The following is a 22902-nucleotide window of genomic DNA, read 5'->3' as shown; positions in this document are numbered from 1 at the left end:
TAGCTTTTAACAAGTGGTTTTTTTATCTTTGATGAAAAGTGAATATTTAACTTACTAAACAGGATTGCTCTGTAACCCTCCTTTTCCAAAAAAGCTCTAGTTTACAGACAGCACTATAATAGCACTAATAATATCCTGTTCATTTACTTGAGAGCAAGTCCCATTGAATTATGGTGAACTTACTTTTGGAGTAAAAATGCAAGGGATCAGGTTGTTGGATGGAGAGACCCCGGCAGATAAGGGAATTTCTTCCTGTCCTAAATGAGGTAACCCTAGATAGCTGTTCCTTGTTGAGCTTTTAAGCCATTAGGAATATTATTCACACAATTTCAACATATGAACTGGTGTTTTTCTTCAATATGGGGTTAGTTTTATGAATTTAGCCAGTGTGGGGCAGTGTTCAGAATGCCAGAGTATTCAGTCATGAAGGCCTTTGGGTGATCTTGGGCCCGTCAGTATCTCTCAGCCTAAACTACCTCACAGGGTTGTTGTGAGTATAAAATGGAGAAGGGGAAGTAATATACCATCTTTTAAAACGTATTAATAAACATTAAATATTATCAGCACACACTGCACTACAAAAAGCAGCTGCATGAAAGAAAATCAAATGGTGTCTCCCACTGGGTTCAGGGGGGTTTACCTCTATGTAAGTCTGCAAAAGCTTTAAAGCTCAATAAGTGCACCTTTTGGCATGACGCTGGCTGTAGATCTGGCGAAGCATGTACTGTATAAGCATTTATACCTCCCACCACGGAGTCTCTGAGGTGCAGAAGCCCCCAGAGGCCTGCAGAGGCCCACCCCCTCCCCGCTCCCTTCGCCCCGCCCCCCATGTTGCCGGGGCTGCGCGGGCAGGAAGGCGCGCGCGCGCTCTCTCTTCCTCCGAAGCTCGCGCCAGCCCCATGACTGCCGCGAAAACGGGAGCGCGCCTGGCTTGCCGCTGAGCCCAAGCCTGCCACTGGTGCCCTGTCTGCGAGCGTGTTGCTCTCTTCTCCATCGCCAGCCAGCCAGGCAGGCAAGCAGGCGGGGCGGTGAGCGAGAGGCGAGCCGGAGCGCGGGCTGCCATGCCCAGCTAGCCTTTCCCTTGCCTCGCACACCACCCTTGCGGCACTGCCTCCACTAAGGCTGCTCCTGCACGGCGCGCCCTCCTTGCCGGGCAGCGCGGGCTGGCTCGCTTCTCCTTCTCCGAAGGACCCCCGGCCCGCCAGTGCAATAAACTTTTCGCTGCCGACAGAGCGACCAGCAGAGCGGCGGGTCTTGCCCCGGGGTCGCTCCAAGGATGGAACAGGGCGCGTACGGAGCGGGCAAAGCCGGGGGCGCCTTTGACCCTCAGACCTTCATCCGGCAACCTCACACGATCCTCCGGATGGTTTCTTGGGTAAGGACTCGGAGGACGCCTCCCTGGCCGCGCGGGGGAGGGAAGGCCATTGGCGTGGGAAATAACAAAAACACGTGCAAAGCAATCGGCACGTCTGAAAGAGAGATCTGCAGGGAGCCCTGGGCGGGCTTGGCTTGGCTGTGGGGTTGATCCCTATCCTGCTGACTGAGCACCCAGGGCAAGCTTTAGATGACACTCAGCGGGGCTTTAAGGAGGAGGAGGAATGTCCTTCCCAGCGCGCGCGCGCACGCGAGATCGTGGAAAGGAAGATTAGGAAAGCCCAGCGCCGGGTGGTTGGATTTGGAGGACCCACTTCTCGGCTTCCCCTGCCCCCGTGGGGCGAAGGAGATCGCGGGGTGGGGGTGCCGGCCAAGCGGGCAACTGGGGGGGGGGGAATCCTGCAACGCCGCCTGCCCAAAGTGACCTCTAAGATGGGAGCGAGGCCGTGTCTTCGCTGTCATGGAGCCCCCAGCTCGGCTTGCTTCTTCCATCTCCGTTTTCCGTCTCTTGTGCAGCGCCGCTTCTAGTCGGCGGCGGGGCGGCAGTGTTTGCAAACTGGTGCTCTGTGTGTGTGTGTTTGTGTTTGTGTTGTGCAGACTGTGGAGCACACAGCTAGCCCGGCAAGCAAGGTGCAAAATGGCATTGTGAGCGCCCTTCCCCCGCCCCTCTCCACTGCCCAGATCTCTCCGGGTGAAGCGTTTGGAAAACTAGGAAACATGCCCTCCCAGCCGCCTTCTGTATTGGAGCCTCCTTCCCTCTCTTGTTTCTTCCCCTTTCCTCCTCCAAAACTACTGCCGGCTTCCTTTGAAAGATGAAAATGGTTAAGCCGGTCCTCCAGCCTCGTAAGCCTGACGCTGCTGTTATTAAATGTTCATGAAAACATGCAGAAAATGGGAGAGTTTCCCATAACCTGCGCGATGAGCTGTTAATGGTGAGGCAGTTGGACGAGAGAACTGCAAAAGTGATTCTGAATTTCAGCTGCCCTTTTCCTAACCCTTCCCTTAATTTATTTCAGTTGGTTCCTGCTTATTTCATTTACAGAGGATGGGGGGCGCGGAAGGAGAGAAGGGTGCAAATGCGTGGTGTCCTCCTCTTCCAAATCCTCCTCCACCTTCAATTTTACCGTGTAGCAAATTTTATGTAACGCCGTTCATGTGTGATGGAGGAAGCGAGTTGATGGGATCCGTCAGCAAGAGGAGGGAAGGAAGGCTGCTCTCTCGACTGTGCGGCTCCCTCGGGGTGGGGGGAGGTCACTTATCTTGTGACACTTTCGCCATGGCCGCCCGTGTGTGCCTGGAGCATTTGCAAGAAGGTCACTGGGATTAAGGGAGCAGGCTGCAAACAATAAGCTGGAGGGGGGGGAGAGAGATTTGTCTCTTGTGGGAGTCTGTAGGGAGAGAGGGAAGGAGGACACAGCCAGGTAAAGCAGATCTTGGAGGTGAGATGCCTTCTTCTCACCCTCCCCCAGTAGGCCAAGAAAGAGAGAGAGGGGGAGAGTAAATGTTGGATAGGGACAGGGCATCTCTTCTTGTGAGGGATGATGGTGTAGGAAGAGTTTGTTGTTGTTTAGTTGTTTAGTCGTGTCCGACTCTTCGTGACCCCGTGGACCAGAGCACGCCAGGCACTCCTGTCTTCCACTGCCTCCTGCAGCTTGGTCAGACTCATGTTTGTCGCTTCGAGAACACTGTCCAACCATCTTGTCCTCTGTCGTCCCCTTCTCCTTGTGCCCTCCATCTTTCCCAACATCAGGGTCTTTTCCAGGGAGTCTTCTCTTCTCATGAGGTGGCCAAAGTACTGGAGCCTCAGCTTCACGATCTGTCCTTCCAGTGAGCACCCAGGGCTGATTTCCTTAAGAATGGAGAGGTTTGATCTTCTTGCAGTCCATGAGACTCTCAAGAGTCTCCTAGGAAGAGTTTAGCCTCTCCTATTGCAGCCATTAAGGCAGGGGTCAGCAAGGTTTATCTTGCCTGGGCCGGATTGGTCCCGCGGAGACCCCTCTGTGGGCTGGATTCTGCACCTGTGATTTTCAGCATTTGCGCTTGCGCAGACGCGATTTTAGGCGCCGTGGAAGTGAGTCGCCACACTGCACTGTGCCAGTTTAGTGCAGCGTGCGAGTGGGCAACTCAGTTTGGGGGCAGTTCATGGGCCAGTTAAACAACCTCCGCAGGCCACTTCCAGCCCATGGGCCTTAGGTTGCTGACCCCTGCAATAAAGTTAGCCCAGGAAGTTGCCTTGAAGTGTTTTGTTCATCTCACCCACTATTTGTCTACCTTTTGCAAGCACAGCATTTATCTTTGACATTTATATTCCACTTTTCTCAAGGTTCTCCCCCTCCCCATATTCCAAATAGTTGTTGCTTTTGGGCAAAAAGAGAGTTAGCAGCCTCCCCAAGCACAGCCAGTGTGCTTGCCACCTGTTTTTCTGTCGACTGCTGGTGCCCCTTCCCTTCCTGTGCTGCCTGACTGCATGTGACTTGGAGGAAATGCTTGGAGATGAGAGGAGGAGGAAGGAGCTCTGCAGAATTGCTAGCAGTGCCCTGAAGAAGGGATTAATATGGTTGGCTGGTGTGTCTGCCTGGGCTCATTTTGCAGGGCTGTATGCTAGTGTTCGAACCAGAGGGCGGAAGACATTCTAGCAATAATCTCCTGGCTTTCACATCCGCCGGTGAAATTCAACATGATGTGGTGGAAGAACCTTTTTTGCTGTTGCGCAAACACTTGAATGAGGCAAAGCAGCAAAGAGCACAGGTGACAGCGCTGGCCCAATTATGATTGACATGACGTTAGATGGGACACTTCTGTCCTTGATAATCTGGGACAGAATGTTCTCCCCTTTAAAGCTGTGACTTCATTCTGTTACTGCAGGGCTTTCCAAGTACAGGAGAAGAGAGAGGGTTTCTGCAGTCTGCTTCTTTCTGCTTCAGAATATCACCTTATTGGCTCTCTTCACGAAATCAGATGACTTCCCAGCTGCAGAAAGAAACCCAGCATCCAAATTTTTCTTGGATGTCCTCCTGTTTCCCCAAAGCCACCAACTGCCTACTGCACCTTGACCTTGGAAGTGACTTTGATACCCTCCTATTTCTTGTGATAGTGTGTTACTTTGCTTTGTAAAAACACGTGAGTTGCAGAATAGTGGAAACTCTTAAAGACCATTCCTGTGCATGTTTGCCCAGGAGTAGGTCCCATTGAATTAAAGGGGCTTACTTCAATGTGCATGAAAATCTCAGGAATTGGAGTACTGGCTTAGCTGAGCAAGTCAAGAGATGGAGAAACTTAGAGCCTCATTCCTCCTGCATTTGAATGTTCTTCTCTCCCATATGGTAAAAGTTCAGTCTTTGTGCCTCTCACTCGTTTTTCACTCCTGTACTGTAGGTTACAACTTCACTTGCAATGCAAGCTTAAGCATGCTTACTTGGGAGTAAGTTCCACCAAGTTCAGTGGGACTTGCTTCTAGGCAATGTATAGCTGTACATATTTGAACCCCGTCATATCATTAGAGATGTGCTTGGTACATTAACTTTGCATGGTAAAAGAACCCCCCCCCCCTTTCTCCATCAAATCTGAAGTGCTTAACAGATGAGGCACACAATTAACCTATTTTTCCCTTTTTTGTCTCAAGTATATTGCAGTGGTGGCCAGAATAGAATTTGTACCCTCCATGCTGTCTCCAAAACTTTCAGACTCTTAACTTAATTATTTTTGCCCCCCTCCCCCCGAATTACTGCGGCAACATTTTAGAACTTTAAGGTGCTTGTTTTTTAAAAGCCATATTCTAATCCTCATGGCAATAATGGCAAGGCTGAAAATGCAGTGGCAATGCCTGCTAATGGAGCCATCTCCAACTTTGTGCCTGCCAGGTAAACACCGTCTTGCTGGCTGGGGCTGATGGGAGTTGTAGTCCAAAACATCTGGAGGGCTGTGTTAATGGCTCAGAAATAGGAAGGTAAGAACTAAGTTCAGTTTTTTTCAAGTCCCAGAATCTCCAGATGTACTTCATGAACTGCAAGGGAGTGTTCACTATTGGGGCTTCTGGAACGATACATTGCCGTGTAGGTACAATATATTGATCAGTTGTGGTTGTACCGGCAGCATTCCACCATCGAGATGAGCTTCATGACAAGCAAAACAAGCCAACCCATACAGATTCCCAGTGTGGCCCTAACCCTAGCCCTCAAAGGAAAATAATGAGATACTTCAATGGTTAGATGTGCAGGCGCATCCGATTTGCAGATTTCTGATGTTTCAAGCCTTGTTTGTTTATATGGAAACTCATATGGATGCAGAAGTTGGGAGATTTGTAGGCCCATTCTATCCACAGTTAAGGAATTTCCAGTTGGGAACGGTAGTGACTAAAAGAAGACAGGAAAGAGTTTCTGAAATTCCTGGCACTTTTCTAGAATGCCATTGTAGAGCTCAAATCTCCACAAGAATCTGGGGGGCAAAGATTGCGGGACAGAAAATAACAGTAACAGACCAGCCCTATGTATGCTTACTTGGAATTAAGCGCCACTGGGCTCAGTGAGACTTAGGACTAAGTAATTGAGCAAAGGTCTGCAAGAAAAGACTGCACACTGAATTAAAGGCATTTTGAGCTAATAGTGACTTCACAGCTGCTCTGCAGAGTTGCCAGTTTCTCAACCAGCCACTGCAGCTGTGCCTTTAGCAGTAGCTTGGTGTGCAGATATTTAAAAAGTGTTAGCGTTTCTCTCCATCGTGTGAAAACATGCAAATGCTGGGATTTATTCTGCACCTCAAGCTGCACAGGAGCAGACCAAATTGATTTTCGTGGTCATTTGGCAACCCTAATGCTACACCTGTCAGATGCAGTGCAGCTTTTAGAAGCCCATGATCAGGAATACAAAAATAACCCCACTCTTCTGTGAGGTGTCATTGGTGGCGGCAGTCCAATTCGAACTGTGTTTGGAATTCCTATTGAATTCAATGGGACTTAACTTCCCAGTATAAATATGTTTCAGGCTGCATCTTTAAATGATCAGGCCCTGACATATTACCATGCTGATGGTACTAACGCTGTTGGAGTGATAAGATGCCACAGAAAGTAGGGCTCAATATCCTAAGTGGTTTTTAGAAGAAAGGAAAGCTGTCTTCTGTTACACCTGCGCATCCTGAATGCTAGGTGAGATTATATTTGGGCGTGAAAGATACCTTTAATTCACTAGTTTAATCCAGTTTTTCTCAACCTTTTCCTGACCATGTACCCCTTCTGACCCTGTTTCCTTCCTGTGCCTCCCCCCCAAGTGTAGCCAGGGGGAATATAGGGGGCAGCTGCTCCCCCAATAAGTAAAAATCAATACAAATCAATGGTTCTGCCCCCCCCAATATTGACTATGCCTATCAGGTAAATAGGGATGCGGGTGGCGCTGTGGGTAAAAGCCTCAGCGCCTAGGGCTTGCCGATCGAAAGGTCGGCGGTTCGAATCCCCGCGGCGGGGTGCGCTCCCGTTGCTCGGTCCCAGCGCCTGCCAACCTAGCAGTTCGAAAGCACCCCCGGGTGCAAGTAGATAAATAGGGACCGCTTACTGGTGGGAAGGTAAACGGCGTTTCCGTGTGCTGCGCTGGCTCGCCAGATGCAGTTTTGTCACGCTGGCCACGTGACCCGGAAGTGTCTCCGGACAGCGCTGGCCCCTGGCCTCTTAAGTGAGATGGGCGCACAACCCCAGAGTCTGTCAAGACTGGCCCATATGGGCAGGGGTACCTTTACCTTTACCTTTTTATCAGGTAAATAAGGTAGCTATTTAAATGTTTTATTTGTAAATATAACTTGTTTTATTTATAATTTTTATAATTTATACAAAATACAATTACCGGTACAGTACATAAAAAAAGGAACATAATGAAATATTGTTGAAACAGAAAAACATAGCTCATAGAGCTGGCAGAGACTCTAAGGTAGGAAACTTAGCTAAAGCATCCATGATAGATGGTCATCCAGCCTCTGCTTAGAAACCTCGAAGGAAGGAGAGTCCACAGCGTCCCGAGGGAGATCCATCTTCCATGTATTATAAAAAGTAAACAACACTTATTTGGCCCCAGTTATTTGACACAGAGGTTGAAACCTACAGATACAGTCCAAAAGGCACATGGGGAGTTCTGTATATATGGGAGAATTTTGAAAAGCAGAGGATCCTCACTGACCTGGTGCAAAAAGATATTGTCATCTGGAGGAGCCCTGGCTGCCTAGATAAAACACTATAGTCCCACACACCTTTACCTGGGAGTAAGGCCCACTGGCAAGTTCTTAAAGAAATGGGAGTGCCTGATCACCTCATCTGTCTCCTGAGAAATCTCTATGTGGGACAAGAAGCTACAGTTAGAACTGGATATGGAACAACTGATTGGTTCAAAATTGGGAAAGGAGTACGGCAAGGTTGTATATTGTCTCCCTGCTTATTTAACTTATATGCAGAATTCATCATGCGAAAGGCTGGGCTGGACGAATCCCAAGCCGGAATTAAGATTGCCGGAAGAAATATCAACAACCTCAGATATGCAGATGACACAACCTTGATGGCAGAAAGTGAGGAGGAATTAAAGAATCTTTTAATGAGGGTGAAAGAGGAGAGTGCAAAATATGGTCTGAAGCTCAACATCAAAAAAACGAAGATCATGGCCACTGGGCCCATCACCTCCTGGCAAATAGAAGGGGAAGAAATGGAGGCAGTGAGAGATTTTACTTTCTTGGGCTCCATGATCACTGCAGATGGTGACAGCAGTCACGAAATTAAAAGACGCCTGCTGCTTGGGAGAAAGGCGATGGCAAACCTAGACAGCATCTTAAAAAGCAGAGACATCACCTTGCCAACAAAGGTCCGTATAGTTAAAGCCATGGTTTTCCCAGTAGTGATGTGTAGAAGTGAGAGCTGGACCATAAAGAAGGCAGATCGCCGAATAATTGATGCTTTTGAATTATGGTGCTGGAGGAGACTCTTGAGAGTCCCATGGACTGCAAGAAGATCAAACGCATCCATTCTTAAGGAAATAAGCCCTGAGTGCTCACTGGAAGGACAGATCGTGAAGCTGAGGGTCCAATACTTTGGCCACCTCATGAGAAGAGAAGACTCCCTGGAAAAGACCCTGATGTTAGGAAAGACTGAGGCCACAAGGAGAAGGGGGCGACAGAGGACGAGATGGTTGGACAGTGTTCTCGAAGATACAAACATGAGTCTGACCAAACTGCGGGAGGCAGTGGAAGACAGGAGTGCCTGGCGTGCTCTGGTCCATGGGGTCACGAAGAGTCGGACACGACTAAACGCCTAAACAGCAACAACAACAAGGCCCGCTGAACTCAGTGCAGCTTTCTTCTGAGTAGACACCTAGTTATTTACTAGATGCAAGTCAGCTGCACAAGATGACCCCGCTCAGCTAGGCACTGTGGTGGATTTCATCCTGCGCCTTGCAGAGCTGGGCTGACATTGCCAACGGGCCCAGCGCCCATTGGCAAGATCTAAAGGCACCGATCCAAGAAATGCACATGGCAAAAAGGAGCATTAGGCTATCCCCTTACCCGCTTGTGATTGGCCAAGCAAATAGTCAGCCAATCAGGATTTTTTTATTTAAAAAATGTGGTTTCCCCCCTTCACTTCTCACTTCCCTCTGTGGCCACCTAGCCTTGTGCTGTGGCCCCCCCATTTATGTGATTTTCACCTGTGCCCCCCTTGGAATATCATGGGGCCCCACAGGGGGCCACATGGCTCCTGGTTGGGAAACACTGGTTTAATAGTGAATTAGATCTGCACAAGTCCACTTATGACCAAAAATAGTTCTGAAAAGAAAACAAAAACCCTCCATTTTTTGAAGATGTACATTTATGCCATAGCAGGAATTACCTTAGTAGAGATATGCCTTACTGCGTAGGAGTAAATATATATTTAAAATAACTTTTTTTAAAATAACGAAGTGCTGCCTAATTAACTGAGGGTGGTTCTTTTTAGTGAATTAGCACCATATGTACAACCAATTGGAACTGCCTTCCAGATAAGCCTGCAAAAGCTGCTACCCTGCTCATTCCCACTTACTTCATAAGTCACTTGTAGAACATTCATGACCTCAGCAAACAAGAGTAAAATAACCAACACATTTTCACATTTGCAAATGCTTCTCTGCTTGATCACCTGGAGGTAATTCCTACCTTGCTGAAGGTGATCAAGCAGGAAAATGGCTGTTTCTAAGCCTCAAATAGATCAGCCTCTATTTATGGCACTAACTTTTATAAATGTGAATGCTCGTGGCCAGTGGTATACCACTGCTCCCAGTAGCCTTCCTGTTAAGGCTACACACACACGCAAAAGCAAACAACTCTTGCTTTGAAGCTATCTGGGAGGGCAAGTTTTCATTGTTTACCTTTCCGAATCATTTTTTGCATGCAAGGCTATACACAAGCAGAATAATATTGGCTGAAGTCATAGGAAGAAACAGGCCTGCCTTCCAAACCTCCTTTCTGCAGTGTTGAGTGTGGAAGTAAAAATGTGGCTAGCAAGATCCTTGTAGTGAGCTGTGCCTGTTGCGTGTGGTTCAGGTTTTCCAGTTTGCCTGGGGAGCTCTTTGTTCACCAACAGCTGCACTCCTCCTTTTAATAATAATCGAACAGCCTTGTGGTGTGTCTTTGTTTTCTGAATGCAGTGCCTTTTGAAGTGGCATATGTTCAAGGAAGCTAGCACATAAGACAGCTCCATGTAACAGGGGAAGCTATGCTTCAAATCATGCGGGAGTTGGCAACCTTTTGGTGTATATTTGCAAACCAGAGAAACTCTCATGGGCACCCCAGAAACTGCCACTTATTCCACTGGCTACAACAGGATACATCCTTCATGCTTAATTTCAACAGGGGTGGCAACCGTCTGGGAAAGGCCTCGTTGGGCCCCTTTGTAGCTGTGGTTGTCATGTTGCCAACCTCTATTAAAACACAACATGGCCCCTAATCTTCAGAAGAGGGTTGTTGTCTTTTTGTGTTAGTGGAGCCTTACCTGAGAATAAACCTCACACAGTGCAACTTAATTACGAAGCCTGGAATTGTGATGCAAAGGGCAGAGTTGATAAGCTTTCCCCCATAGCGCTTTCCCCATTACTATCAGGAAAATGTTCCTCCACCTGCCTTGCACATGTTAAAAAAGGCATGGGAGCTCTGGTGGAGAAAAGATTTGGCAGCCTTATTTGTCACATGATCTACAGCAATCCTGTCCCCTCCATTTTGCAATTTGTCTCTGGGTACATCAATATATCTGGCACTGAGCAAGCTGTAGCTTTATAGGTTACACATTCACATTTTATTATAGCATTATGTGCTGTTTCAGGAGATCTTATTCTGGGCATTCATTTAAAAGTTCTTTGACAGGAACTGCATCATGTGAGTAGGAAAATGGCTGTCTGGAAAATCATAATAATTGTATGGTAATGATTGTTAACAAGCTGCTGCCTGTTTAAGGTTTTTTGTTTTTTTTAATATGCTTGCAGAATAGGGCTTTTTGAAAAATAGAATCCAAGCCATATTTAAAGCCCACCTTTTTCACCTGGAAGTATTTAAATGTAAAAAGACCTTTGCAAGCTGTCTATAAAATAGAGCAGAGCTGAACTTTCATTGCAGCGCAGAGGGAAATAGCACGGAGGGACGAATCATCGGGCAAATGGGGATATGCTGTATTTGTTTTCGGGAAATGGCAGAGAAAGTGCTCCGAAATGAGAAGGGCTCATGCATGAAGCTTAAATGCTGAGAAAGATTGGAGGTGGCAGCTGTACTGTGAATTAAATGTGAGCTTGCAGCAAGTCGTGGCAGAAAAGGTACTCCTTGTTATTTCAAGCAACATATGCAGAAACACAGAATGTTTGTTAACGTTGTGAGACTGTTGCATTCAAACCAAACCTCTTGGTTGCAATCCTATGCACTTGTTATGAGGGGTGTTTTTTTGGGGGGGGGGTAGGCAGTATGCCTGAGCCCCTCTTCTAATTCTTGGATCCAGCACAATTGCTGGAATAGCCAACCAAGCATGGCCCACTAAGTATGGGTCATTAAGGGAACAAAGGGAGTGGCTCTGTGCTAGAGAACAAATGGGTCGGCCTCTCCCTTCTACAAGTGTCAGTTAGTTAGAAAGATAAAAGGCCAGAGTTGAGAGTTGAGTTATGGGAGCTAGAAGCTGGAACAGCAGAGAGAGAGAGAGCCATACCTGATTTCTGTTTGAATCCAAGGCTGTGGCTATGCTAGAAGCATGACCCTCTTGGGGTGTTAATGCTATGAAGCCTTCCATCGTAGGCTCAGGTTGTGCAAATGAACCGTATAACCTATTGACACTGCAGTCTCCGCTGTGCCTCAATCCAAAAGGAAACACAAACCCTGAGCAAGCGCCTGGAACCCCCGGCATCTTGTGCCACTCAGAGGTTGGGGTGGCATGCAACAAACCTTTATCTAAGTCCAGTGGCACGTGATAGGATTTACTTCTGAGTAGACATGGAAAAGATTGCCCTGTTAGTAACAGAAACATTGTTGGACATTCCAAGCAACATAAGCCTTCATATCGCCCTCATAAACTTCCCCTTTATGTGAAGGAAAATTTAAAGATTCAAAGTATGTCTTCGAATGACGTCACATGGAAGATGGAGGCACCATGAGTCCAAAAGTAAAGAGAATAAGTGGTGTGCAATAGTCTGTTCTGCTAGTGCAAGATACTTCTGTTAGTGGAACAGGACTTTCCTCTCTGTAGCTCCCCACCCCCCCAAATCTGCTCTGGAGGGTTGTGGAGCTTTGTGTACAACCCAGTGACTCTGATGGGTTCATCAAGCATTGTTAAGCAATGCAATGATCCCAGTGAGTTTTAAGCAACAATCCATGGCATCTTCTCCAACCTGCTGTGTTCCATATGTTGTTGGACTACATCTTCCCTCACCCCCAGTCAGCATTGCCAGTGGTCAAGGATGATGGGACTTGTAGTCTGACAACATCTTGAGGGCACCACATTGGGGAAGGCTCCTTCACTGTTTTCAGAGCATTGGGGCGTGGGTGGCAGTGGAGCACCCTTTTGGAGCAAGGGAGCCACTGTGATGCAATGGTTAGACTGCAAGAGGAGGAGTGGAAGACCCAGATTCAGAGTCTCCACTCTGCCAGAAAGTTTTGGACCAGGTTTTATCTCAACCAACCTCATGGGGATAACGTCAGGATAAAATGAGAAGGGAATCAAACTGTTTTTGCCATCCTGAATTTCTTGCAGGAAAGGTGGAATAAAAACAACAAATTGAGAGTTCTAAAATATTCCCCAATGAAAGCTTGAACATTCAAAACTCAGGATCATTGTATTTGACAAATACCGCTTCATATTCCCACTAGGATAGTTCTTACTTTGTTTGAAAAAATAGCAAAGAAGTCATTGTTCCTTCGTAATGGCATCAAAATCCCTCCAGCATACGGTTATTGGGTCCAGAGCTCAGGATTCCTCCAGGGCTTTGGTTACACACAAGGCAGAAATGACAAGTTGTCTTGTGATAACTTAAAGGCCAACCAATTTGTCAAGGTGTAAAGATTCATGGATTTAAAGTCTATTTCCCCCAGATGCAGGAAGTGTTATCCTGAGTTGCAGGTACATTGTTGGAGTTCTTTAGGCTCTGCTTTTTGCAATTCTGCAGAGACAGGAGAAGCCACGCTTGCCAGATCCTACACCTACCCCAAATGAAACTTTTAAGGTGCAAGAGCTCTCTTAGTGTCTGAACCTTGTACACCATTTAGCATTGTATCAGAAATACAGATCAGCTTCCAGACTGCCATCAGATGCAATAAGAGCTGATGGTTCTCTGATTTAAAAAAGAGAGAGCAGCAAGCACACTCTGTTCCATGAGTACAGTTGACTTTGGAATTATCAACACAAAAGAAGGGGGATTGAGAGAGACTCTTGCTTTAGTCAAATCAGGCAGACAAGTCTCCAGGTAGTGACTATCCTTGAGGATTGCCCAAGGCAGGTGTATGGGTCATTAGCATCCATAGCAACAGTGGAACGTACCTGCAGTCTTATTTTTCCTGCAAAGCGTTCTGCCAGCTATATGTCTTGTGCTGTTGTTCAGTCACAAAAGCCAGCCAATTACGAAAGCAGTGCTTTTGAGAAATATTATATGCCTTTCCTGCATCCCACCAGCTGGAGTTATCCTGGGGTATAGGGGCAACTTCTGTGAATCTTCCCTGAGGTTTTATGAACAGCAGCAGTAGAGCCATCAGATCAGACCCCTCCAGATGTGTTGGTTCCCATCAATGCCAACCAGTGTGGCCTATGGGCAGGGATGATGATAATTGTGGGACATTAACATCTCCCTTACACTGGGCCAGTCTGTTGTACATCTGGACAAGGGGTGGGGAACATTTGGCCTATCAAATCTTGAACCACAACTCCCATCAGCCCTAGCAAGCATGGCCAGTGGCCTGGGATGATGGGAGTTGTAGTTCAGCAACAGGTGGAGGGCCAAAGGTTCCTCACACATGATCAAGCCCACTGGGTTGGGTTGTACAGTTCAGTCTGTCAGGATGTTAGCTGTGCTGAAGGAAGGAAGCCAGGCAGCAGCTCTCCGCAGGCTCAGACAGGGGTCTTCTCAGTTGCCTGATTCCTGGTCATTCAAACCAGAGAAGCTAGGAGTTGATCCCGGGACCTTCTGCATGCAAATCATGTGTTCTGCCACTGAGCTCTGCTCCCTCCCTGCAACTCGCAATCGAGATCTCTTCTGCGGAGAGGGATATTATTATTGTTCCCCAAGGCTGACAGGTCCACAGGGCTCTTGTCTCTTCCAGATTTGCATGGAAAGAACAGTTCCCCCGCTGTGCCTTTTTCCATCTTAGAGCTGCAATGATAGGAGAAGTCCTGCCTGGTAGAAATTATTCTTCTGAGCAACTCTTAAAGGTACAAGAGCAGACTTGGGATCTGACCACCTTACATGCTCCCTCCTTGTTTTTTCTTCTTCTCTCTGGGTAGGTGTGATAAAGATTGCTTAAACGCAGCCTTTCCTAGCCTAGTGTTCTGCAGATGTTATGGGCTGCAAAACCCACCAGCCCTTCCGGCACACCTGTCCCAGCTAGAGCTGATGGGAGTTGCCCAAAATATCTGGAAGGTCTCAGGTTGGCAAGGGATGGGTCAGAGTAAAGCAGCTGCTTTTGTTAACGTAGCCTTAGATTAGGCCACAGTAGGATCCAGTCATGGTTCCAGATGAGTCTCCAAGAGAACAGAAATGGCTCTGTGTGCTTCCTTCATTGGTGCTGATCTCTTCCAGCGGGTGGTAAACCAGCTAATGCTATGGGATCAGCAGTTAAGCTGGGGGAGTGGGCAGGGGATAGGGGCCAGATGCAGCAGCTTGTAAATACCATTCAAAGGCAAGGAACAAACAGTGGAAGGAGAGTAGGCCGCAGTTCACATCCTTATCACTTTGCTGCAGTTCAGTCGCTTGCTCTCTGCGGGCCATGAAATGTTTTTACTGTTTGCCTGTTTGAGGGGCGTACTAAGGAGGTATTTAAATATATCTGGAACAACTAATTGCTTTGAAGAGCAACGGTTCAGATTGAGAAATGGAACTTGCGTTAACCCTGCCTTTTCCTGGCAGCCCCACGCGTGAACTATGGTGGTTCCACATAGTGGTGCAAGCCAAGTAATTTTTGACTCTGGACTTCATGGTTTCACCAGCGGAGGGGACAGTTTTCAGTCAGTGCCAATGTGTGTTACTTCATTTCCTTCCAAATGTTGCAAGGCAGCCCAGCTGTCTTTGGGGCTCCTTCCGCACATTCTGCTGAGTGGAACCCCAGACTTTTGCCCTGAAGTCTTGCCCTTATGGCACCATTGGCTCCACACTGGCATTTGTTGCAGCAGTCGCATAACTCGGAAGGCTGTTGTACGTGTGTCTGGATCAAAGCTGCCCCGATGCATGTACTCCAGTGTATGCCACTCACAAGTTACCTGCTTGCTTTGGGTAACCTCAGTATTTCCAGTAGTGACTGTAACATGTGGTGAACTGGCCAGCGTGCTCCTGCTGTTTGAGTTTCTTGGCGCTTGTGCTCAGTTCTGCCACCAAGCATGTCTCTGGGGGTGTAATACGGAATCCTCTTATCTTCAAAGTCCATATGGCACAATTTTGGATGGATGCAGCATAGACGTTTCTGAAAAGCATAGCTTGGGTTGGTTCTGCTCTCTTTCTATTCTAAAAAATGTGTACTTAACAGCATGGAGTAACTTAAGAAATCTGAAAAGCAGGGTTGGGGCTGGAATCTGACCTCGCTTCCTCTCTCTCTCAGGTTATTCCAGGTGATGGCTCAGACGTATTATCAGGGAAGCGTGTGTGAAGCTTTGCTGGGGCACTCCGACTGATTCTGTGTGCATAATGGATAACATCATTTCTTAAAACAGTTAATCCAGCAGCATTTTTATGATAACAATAAAAGCTTCTTTTTTAAGCATATTTTTGGTGTATATGCCTTTGAGGTCTTTTTGATACTACAGTCATACCTTGGAAGTCGAACGGAATCCATTCCAGAAGTCCATTTGACTTCCAAAACGTTCAAAAACCAAAGCATGGCTTCTGATTGGCAGCAGGAACCTCCTGCAGCCAATTGGAAGCCCCGTTGGATGTTCGGCTTCCAAAAATAGTTTGCAAACCGGAACAGTCACTTCCATGTTTGCAAACGTTCAGCAGCCAAAACGCTCGGGAACTAAGCTGTTCGAAAACTAAGGTACGACTGTGTATGTTGTTAGGGAGTGGCCCTGATCCCAGATCTTCTGTGGTGGGCCCCATATTTCCTATCCCTTCTTCTCCTCTCCTTTATAAAAATAATTTTTACTTTGCTTGTAGGGTGGCTGGACACCATGCTAATGAGACCCTAAACTGCCCACCATCTTAATTTCCCAGAGGCATCTATACATCTAAATTGGCTTATGGAAATGTTATGGAAATTCAAGGCCTTTGCCCAAAGTGCTTCTAAGTACCCAACAATACCCTTGCTTCTAATAAAAGTGTGTTTGTTGAACTGCTACCAAACACTTTCATCACCCTTAAAACATTACTTGCTTAATAGCCGCTCTTTGAGTCTGAAACTTGTTTTCCAAGAGATCTGCTAAATTCTGAGCATGGGTATCACCCAGAAGTGATTTATAGCTTTTTTAACATTTTGTTTTCAGTGGTGGGGAAAAGCTATAAGGATGTGTTAACCATTAAATGTTAAATCTATATTTAACATTTGAGTATATTACTTTATATTGATAAAATGGCTGTTATCCCAGCCTGAGGGATTAGGCTAGAAATAATGTTACTTTTATAAATGAAGTAAGAAATAAGAATACGCAAAGGGAGAAATAATCTCGTTCCTGGCTCTCTGGAGATACCCAAAGCTTGCAGCTGTGAATGGCTGAATAGAAATGAAATGGGAGTTGGATAATCTGTAGCCAGCAGCTTCCTCATTTTTCTTGCTGTGAACTTGGAACTCTCTCTATATTTGGCAAGTGGTCCTGCAAATGCAAGAAAAGCATTTGCTTTGTTCCATCCGGGGTAGATTTGATTATAAATCCAGCGAGGAATATTATGTAACTGAACAATTTCCTTTTCATAACTCAATTTATAAAATTTCAGCATGGGAGATATTGTAGCAGCCTCGTGACTGACGGGGAATCATGGTGAGTTAAGGGCTGGGAGCAAAGAGGCATGCAGAGCCCAACTAAAAAACAAGATGGGCATAGTAGGATGGCGAGGGAGAATGACCAGAGTTCCTCCCATGGTGCTCAAGGAACATTAATGGGCTGAGTTGTAGAGGCATCACATGATACTCAGGAGGGCTTAATAGCCTGCTCGAAATGGGTATCATGCTGCAGGCATCACATGGCACTCGGAAGGTTCATCTACGCTAACTGCTCAGTTTACTGTGCAGTACTGGGGCCAGAAGGGGGGAAATTGCACGTTTGCATGCCTTGATTTCTGGAGGTGGCAATGCAAGGAGAATACAGTGGTACCTCGAGTTACAAATGCCTCAGGCTACAAATGCTTCAGGTTACAAACTCCGCTAACCTGGAAGAGTTATCTCGAGTTGAGAACTTTGCCCCAGGATGAGAACGGAAATCGTGTCCTGGTGGTGCAGCAGCAGCAAGAGGCCCCATTAGCGAAAGCACGCCTCTAGTTAAGAACAGTTTCAGGTTAAGAACGGACCTCTGGAACGAATTAAGTTCATAACCAGAGGTACCACTGTACCTCACCATAACAGTTTGCTTTAGGGAAATAGATGGATATGCAAAGTATTTTCCAAAGGAGTTGGCAAGCAGAGTAAGGAAGCTATGGGGGGCAGTTAAAATGGTAAAGGATGCTTAAAATTGCATCTTCTGGACACTGGAATTCTTCCCCAGACCTCATCGGAATTTAAAGTCTTCACAATGTACAGTATTCACTTTCCCCAGGCTCCTGATGTGGTGCGTGTTGTGAGAAGGCTTTTTCTTCTTTCCCATGTCCATTGATTGGGTCAGGAGGCAGACAGCCAATTCATTCTGCTCCCAATCAATAGCTAGAAGTTCTCTTTTTTATAATTATTACGTGGCCAGATCATTTTTCATTGTTAGAAACAGGGTTTAGAAAACGGTTGCTTCAGGCAGACAGCTTCAAGGGGAGCACAGTTTGTCTCCCTTCTCTCTATGAATAGAAAAGGAAAGAAAACCGCAGTCCAGAATTGAGTGGAGCAATTCTGACTTCTTAGTTCAGGTGTGGATGAACCATTATCAGTAGTGTTGGATTCTGTAAGCTCTGAGAAGCCTTGTCTGGGTTCTGGAAATAGACTCTTTCCATATCAAGGTATACCTCGGATTGTTCCTTTCCGCACTTAAAGTGCTTTTGAGCATATTTATTTAAGGAGTTCTATACCACCTTTTACCAAACAGTTGACAGGGCAGTTTGCAAATTCAAAGCAAAATACATAATATAAAATATCAAAATGGCAAACTAAAATAAGATTCAGGTAGGTAGCCGTGTTGATCTGACACAGTCGAAATAAAAAAAGAAAAAAATTGTCCAGTAGCACCTCAGATGGTATTCTTCAGGTGGGATCTGAAGAAGTGTGCATGCACATGAAAGCTTATACCCAGAACAAATTTAGTTGGTCTCTAAGGTGCTACTAAGGGACCACGTCTAAGGGACGTGGGTGGCGCTATGGGTTAAACCACAGAGCCTAGGACTTGCTGATCAGAAGGTCGGTGGTTCGAATCCCCGCAACGGGCTGAGCTCCTGTTGCTTGGTCCCTGCTCCTGCCAACCTAGCAGTTCGAAAGCACGTCAAAGTACAAGCAGATAAATAGGTACCGCTCCAGCAGGAAGGTAAACGGCGTTTCCATGCGCTGCTCTGGTTCGTCAGAAGCGGCTTAGTCATGCTGGCCACCTGACCTTGGCCAATAAAGTGAGATGAGCGCCGCAACCCCAGAGTTGTCTGCAACTGGACCTAACTGTCCATTCCCTTTACCTTTACCTTTAAGGTGCTACTGGACAATTTTAAATTTTTTTAAATAAAATAAGAACTGTTTCAGCAATCACATAATTTTGCAATTCCTCTATTCTTCCTCACATTTCCTCTCCAACAAAGGCCTTGTGGAAGAAGTGTGTGTTTACCTGTTTCCTAAATGAAAGCAGCGATGCAGCAAGGTTCACCTCCGTGGGGAACTTATTCCAGAGTTTCGGAGATGCCACTGAGAAGTTGCAATTACAGAACCCCTTGCTCTCTAGATCATCAATGGAACACCAAACGTTTCCCCTCCACTGTTCTTAAAGGACAGCGGATTGATATGGAATTCTATGGAGTTCTAATTAATTGTATTTCAAAAATATACGATATAAGAAATAAAACAAGCAATAACAATACAGTTACACCATCTAGCACAGCACATTGGAAGGCAGAAAAAACATTAAGCAGTCTACCAAAACAGTCAGCGATTTTCAAGTGGTCCAAGGGGTTGGGGGAATTGGGAAAGTGCAAACCCATTGCATTGGTGTGTGATTTTAGGGAGCCAATGTTTCAGAGGGAAATGTTTGCACATAGATGATCTTGTTGACAACTCCATGATTACAATGCTTGCAAAACTATATCTGAACGTTTTCCAGAGGTACAGTCAGGTTGTCTATATACTGGGATTGCTGAGTGACTGCAGATGGGGAGGTAGAACACCTCCCCAGTTTTACAATCACTACTCTGGGTCTTAATCTTTATAAAAAGCCTAAAATAGCTTGGGAGCAGATTACCTTAAGTTACCACTGCCTCCCAAACAAGCCCATCGTATTATTAAGACATTCCTCAAATGGACCCTCTTCCCCCACCCCATCAAATGTCAGGCCATTGGAGGCCTGTGTGGAAGCTTTTTCAATGGCACCGCCCTGATTTAGTAACTGTCCCCACAGAGACTCTTCTGGTGCTGAGGCTGATGCCTTTCCAGTGCTAGGCAGACTTAAAAAACAAAAAACCACACAGCAATAGTTGCCGTGTGTTTTAGCATTAAATAAATGAATGGGGAGTGGAGAACTGTAGCAGTAGTAGTTGTAATATTCAGCTAAGCAAAGGAAAGTAGGCGGTGGCAGGAATACTGAGCTAACAGAAGGAAAAATAGATTGCAGAGATGGCAGGTGGAAGACTGAGTGGGTGCTTGAATCGGGTGGCGAATTACTAGTTCTGGGTGACTTAGAAATAACACTGCTTCTGTTCTCAGGCATCTTCCAGCTGGATTATCTACCAGCGATGGCTGAAAGCAAGGAGGGGCTGTTCAGATCTAGGGAGCTTCTAAAATAGTGCATTAAAACACCTGGGGTACAATCCAGCCACACACTGCAGCATAGTTAAGTCTTAGCTTGGCTTAATTTTGCCCAAGCTTTCCCTCCACCATAAGATCAGACCCTGTCTTATGTGTTTGAACCTTCCGAATTCCTGTTCTACAGGCTGTTTTATTCATTTTAGGTTACATTTTTGTCTTAGCTGTCTTTTAATACTGTGTACTGTGTAGAGCAGGCATAGGCAAACTCGGCCCTCCAGATGTTTTGGGACTACAACTCCCATCATCCCTAGCTAACAGGTCCAGTGGTCAGGGATGGAGGGAATTGTAGTCCCAAATCATCTGGAGGGCCGAGTTTGCCTATGCCTGGTGTAGAGACTGGGGAAAAATATTAAAGGCTTTAGAAATGATTTTGAATAAATCTTCCATTTAAATGAGTTGGGTCTTACAAGTGCTTCTGCTTGGCTGGTTTGTATCCCCAGCATGTAGCGTGAAATCTTCTTAACACCTCTCTCGCCTCCCCGCACCCAGCTCTTCTCCATCGTTGTGTTTGGCGGCATTGTGAACGAAGGCTACGTCAACCGGCCGGATGAAAAGGAAGAGTACTGCATCTTCAATCGCAACCAGAACGCCTGCAACTATGGCATCACCGTGGGAGTCCTTGCCTTCCTCAGCTGCCTTCTTTACCTGGCGCTCGATGTCTACTTCCCACAGATCAGCAGCGTCAAGGACCGCAAGAAAGCTGTGCTCTCTGATATTGGTGTTTCTGGTGAGCTCTCCAGCGGATCAGTACCGCAGAGGTTTCCATAAGGATGGTTGTGTTTATACCATGGTTCTTTGTGAAGGAGGCTGCAGTCCTGTGCACACTTGCTGAGTGTATGTTTCATTGTCCACAGAGGGGCTTAGAAATGACGCCTAGGAATGGGCTGCACAGAGGCCTGTCTTATTTCATAAACTTACTGATAAGCCACCACAGTTGGAAATGCCTCCACCTCTTTTCCATCATCTTCATTTCCCCCTTCCAGTTTTTATTATTGGTTTGTCTTCCTGTTTCTCCCAATCGGGTTGGGGAGGACCCCTAGTTCAGTGGTGAATGGGGGAGATAGGTAATTTATAGATTTGATTTAACTGGTTTGATGGTCCTGTCCTTTCCTCCCATTTAGATGCTAATGGTTCAAAATAGGGTAAGCCAGCCCTGCTGCATTTGGGAAGCGATCAGCTGCTCATTCTGTTGAATGAGGCCCTAGATCTCTGCCCCAAAGCCCTTTCCTGACTGCAAAATTGTCCATGATAGGAGACAGCTTTGGCATGCAGAATGTCCTAGGTTCAGTCCCAAGCATCTGAGATGGCTGCTGTCAGTCCAAGGGTCTCAATTGTGAAACTGCTCCATACATTCCTATTTATTTAATTGTTTCCTATTTTATCATTTATCTGACCAGTTCTGTATATGTTCTTTGTCCAACGGACGGCAAATTGGTTCATGTCCTGGCTGACCTGTCTTCAGATAAGCCACTTGACCTGCAGTGTAACTTCTTCCGTGCTCAAGGACAAGGATCGATATCTGTACAGAACAAATTGATTTAAATGACGCCCACGTAGATCAGGATCTGTCCCTGCAGAATAACTGCAAAATGTTAGTTCACGCTGCACTACACTAGTTGGCAAGACTGTCTTAGGCTCAGTAGTTTGCACCTGTCACTAGTAAGGTCACCAGTGAGCCAAGATTAACCCACAAAACGATCGTTGATTGGTCATGTTCATGTAAGCAAGAGTACACAAATAATTCCTGCAGCAAAAGACAAAATGACCTACAGGGGAGTTACATGTTAGTTTTGGGCTTGTTTCTGTAATGAATAAAAGTAGTTTGAGAGGTTTTGCAATCACTCCCTCTCCCTATTTCATCCCCTGCTCTCGCCCCAGTTAGAAATTTCATATTTTGCTTGAGAGCTCTTGGACAAAATCAGAAATGAGAATGGCAGCTTTCCAGACATTTTAAGTGCAGGGTGGTGGTATGTTGGGTTGCAGAAATACCGTATTTTTTGCTCTATAAGACTCACTTTTTCCCTCCTAAAAAGTAAGGGGAAATGTGTGTGCGTCTTATGGAGCGAATGCAGGCTGCGCAGCTATCCCAGAAGTCAGAACAGCAAGAGGGATTGCTGCTTTCGCTGTACAACGATCACTCTTGCTGTTCTGGCTTCTCAGATTCAGAATATTTGTTTTCTTGTTTTCCTCCTCCAAAAACTAGGTGCGTCTTGTGGTCTGGTGCGTCTTATAGAGCGAAAAATACGGTGCCTCCTAATTGCTAATGAGCTTTTTCCACTCAAAACAGATATGAATCTAAAGCCACTTTCAAATACACCAAATTAAAGCACCATTGTAACCAGTGTGCCATGTGCTTTCTGGGGGCTCTGAAGGACTCTGTCGAACTCCTGACTCTCATAGCAAGGCCCAAGTTATTTTCTGCTTCCTGTGAACCATAAGAACCAAACTGAAATGCAAGTGCAATGGGGGAGCAGAGAGGCAAGAGTCAGCCTGGGGCTGCGATGGCAGTTCTCTCTCAGCACAGGGAATAGTCTGCCAATGCAGCCACCAGGATCCTTGAAGTGGAACAGAAAACCGCTGCAAGGTTTTAGAGCTGGAGCAGCTTATGCGCACCTAATATTTTCAGCTGGAGGGTTGTAGAGCCAGGAGGAAAATCCTTGCGCTCATAACCACATCATCTTTTGTATGCCTGGCTTCTCTGGCTCTGGCTCTTTTCTCTCCCATCCCCTCCATAAT

At 46.4% G+C, this 22902-nt stretch overlaps 1 protein-coding gene and 1 long non-coding RNA gene across 3 annotated transcripts in view; both read left to right on the top strand.

Annotated features, from left to right (window-relative positions):
- Positions 1 to 855: 855 nt before the first annotated feature.
- Positions 856 to 22902, top strand: part of SYNGR1 (synaptogyrin 1) — a 30152-nt gene continuing 8105 nt past the window's right edge. Inside the window, exons 1-2 of one of the 2 annotated variants that reach the window (XM_053405110.1) lie at positions 856 to 1375; positions 20656 to 20893. In XM_053405110.1, the coding sequence (XP_053261085.1) occupies positions 1277 to 1375; positions 20656 to 20893 (337 nt within the window). In that variant the 5' untranslated portion in view covers positions 856 to 1276. The remainder of the gene's footprint in view (positions 1376 to 20655; positions 20894 to 22902) is intronic. The other variant, XM_053405111.1, reaches the window with a different exon arrangement.
- On the top strand, positions 1756 to 18485 carry LOC128421853 (uncharacterized). Its single transcript, XR_008332381.1, has 3 exons — positions 1756 to 2019; positions 4240 to 4494; positions 15640 to 18485. It is a non-coding gene; the product is annotated as an uncharacterized LOC128421853 (long non-coding RNA).

Source organism: Podarcis raffonei, chromosome 10 (genome assembly GCF_027172205.1).
Source record: "Podarcis raffonei isolate rPodRaf1 chromosome 10, rPodRaf1.pri, whole genome shotgun sequence".
Taxonomy (NCBI): Eukaryota; Metazoa; Chordata; class Lepidosauria; order Squamata; family Lacertidae; genus Podarcis; species Podarcis raffonei.
Note: the sequence above shows the minus strand (reverse complement) of the source record. Positions and strands in the feature narration are given on the sequence as shown.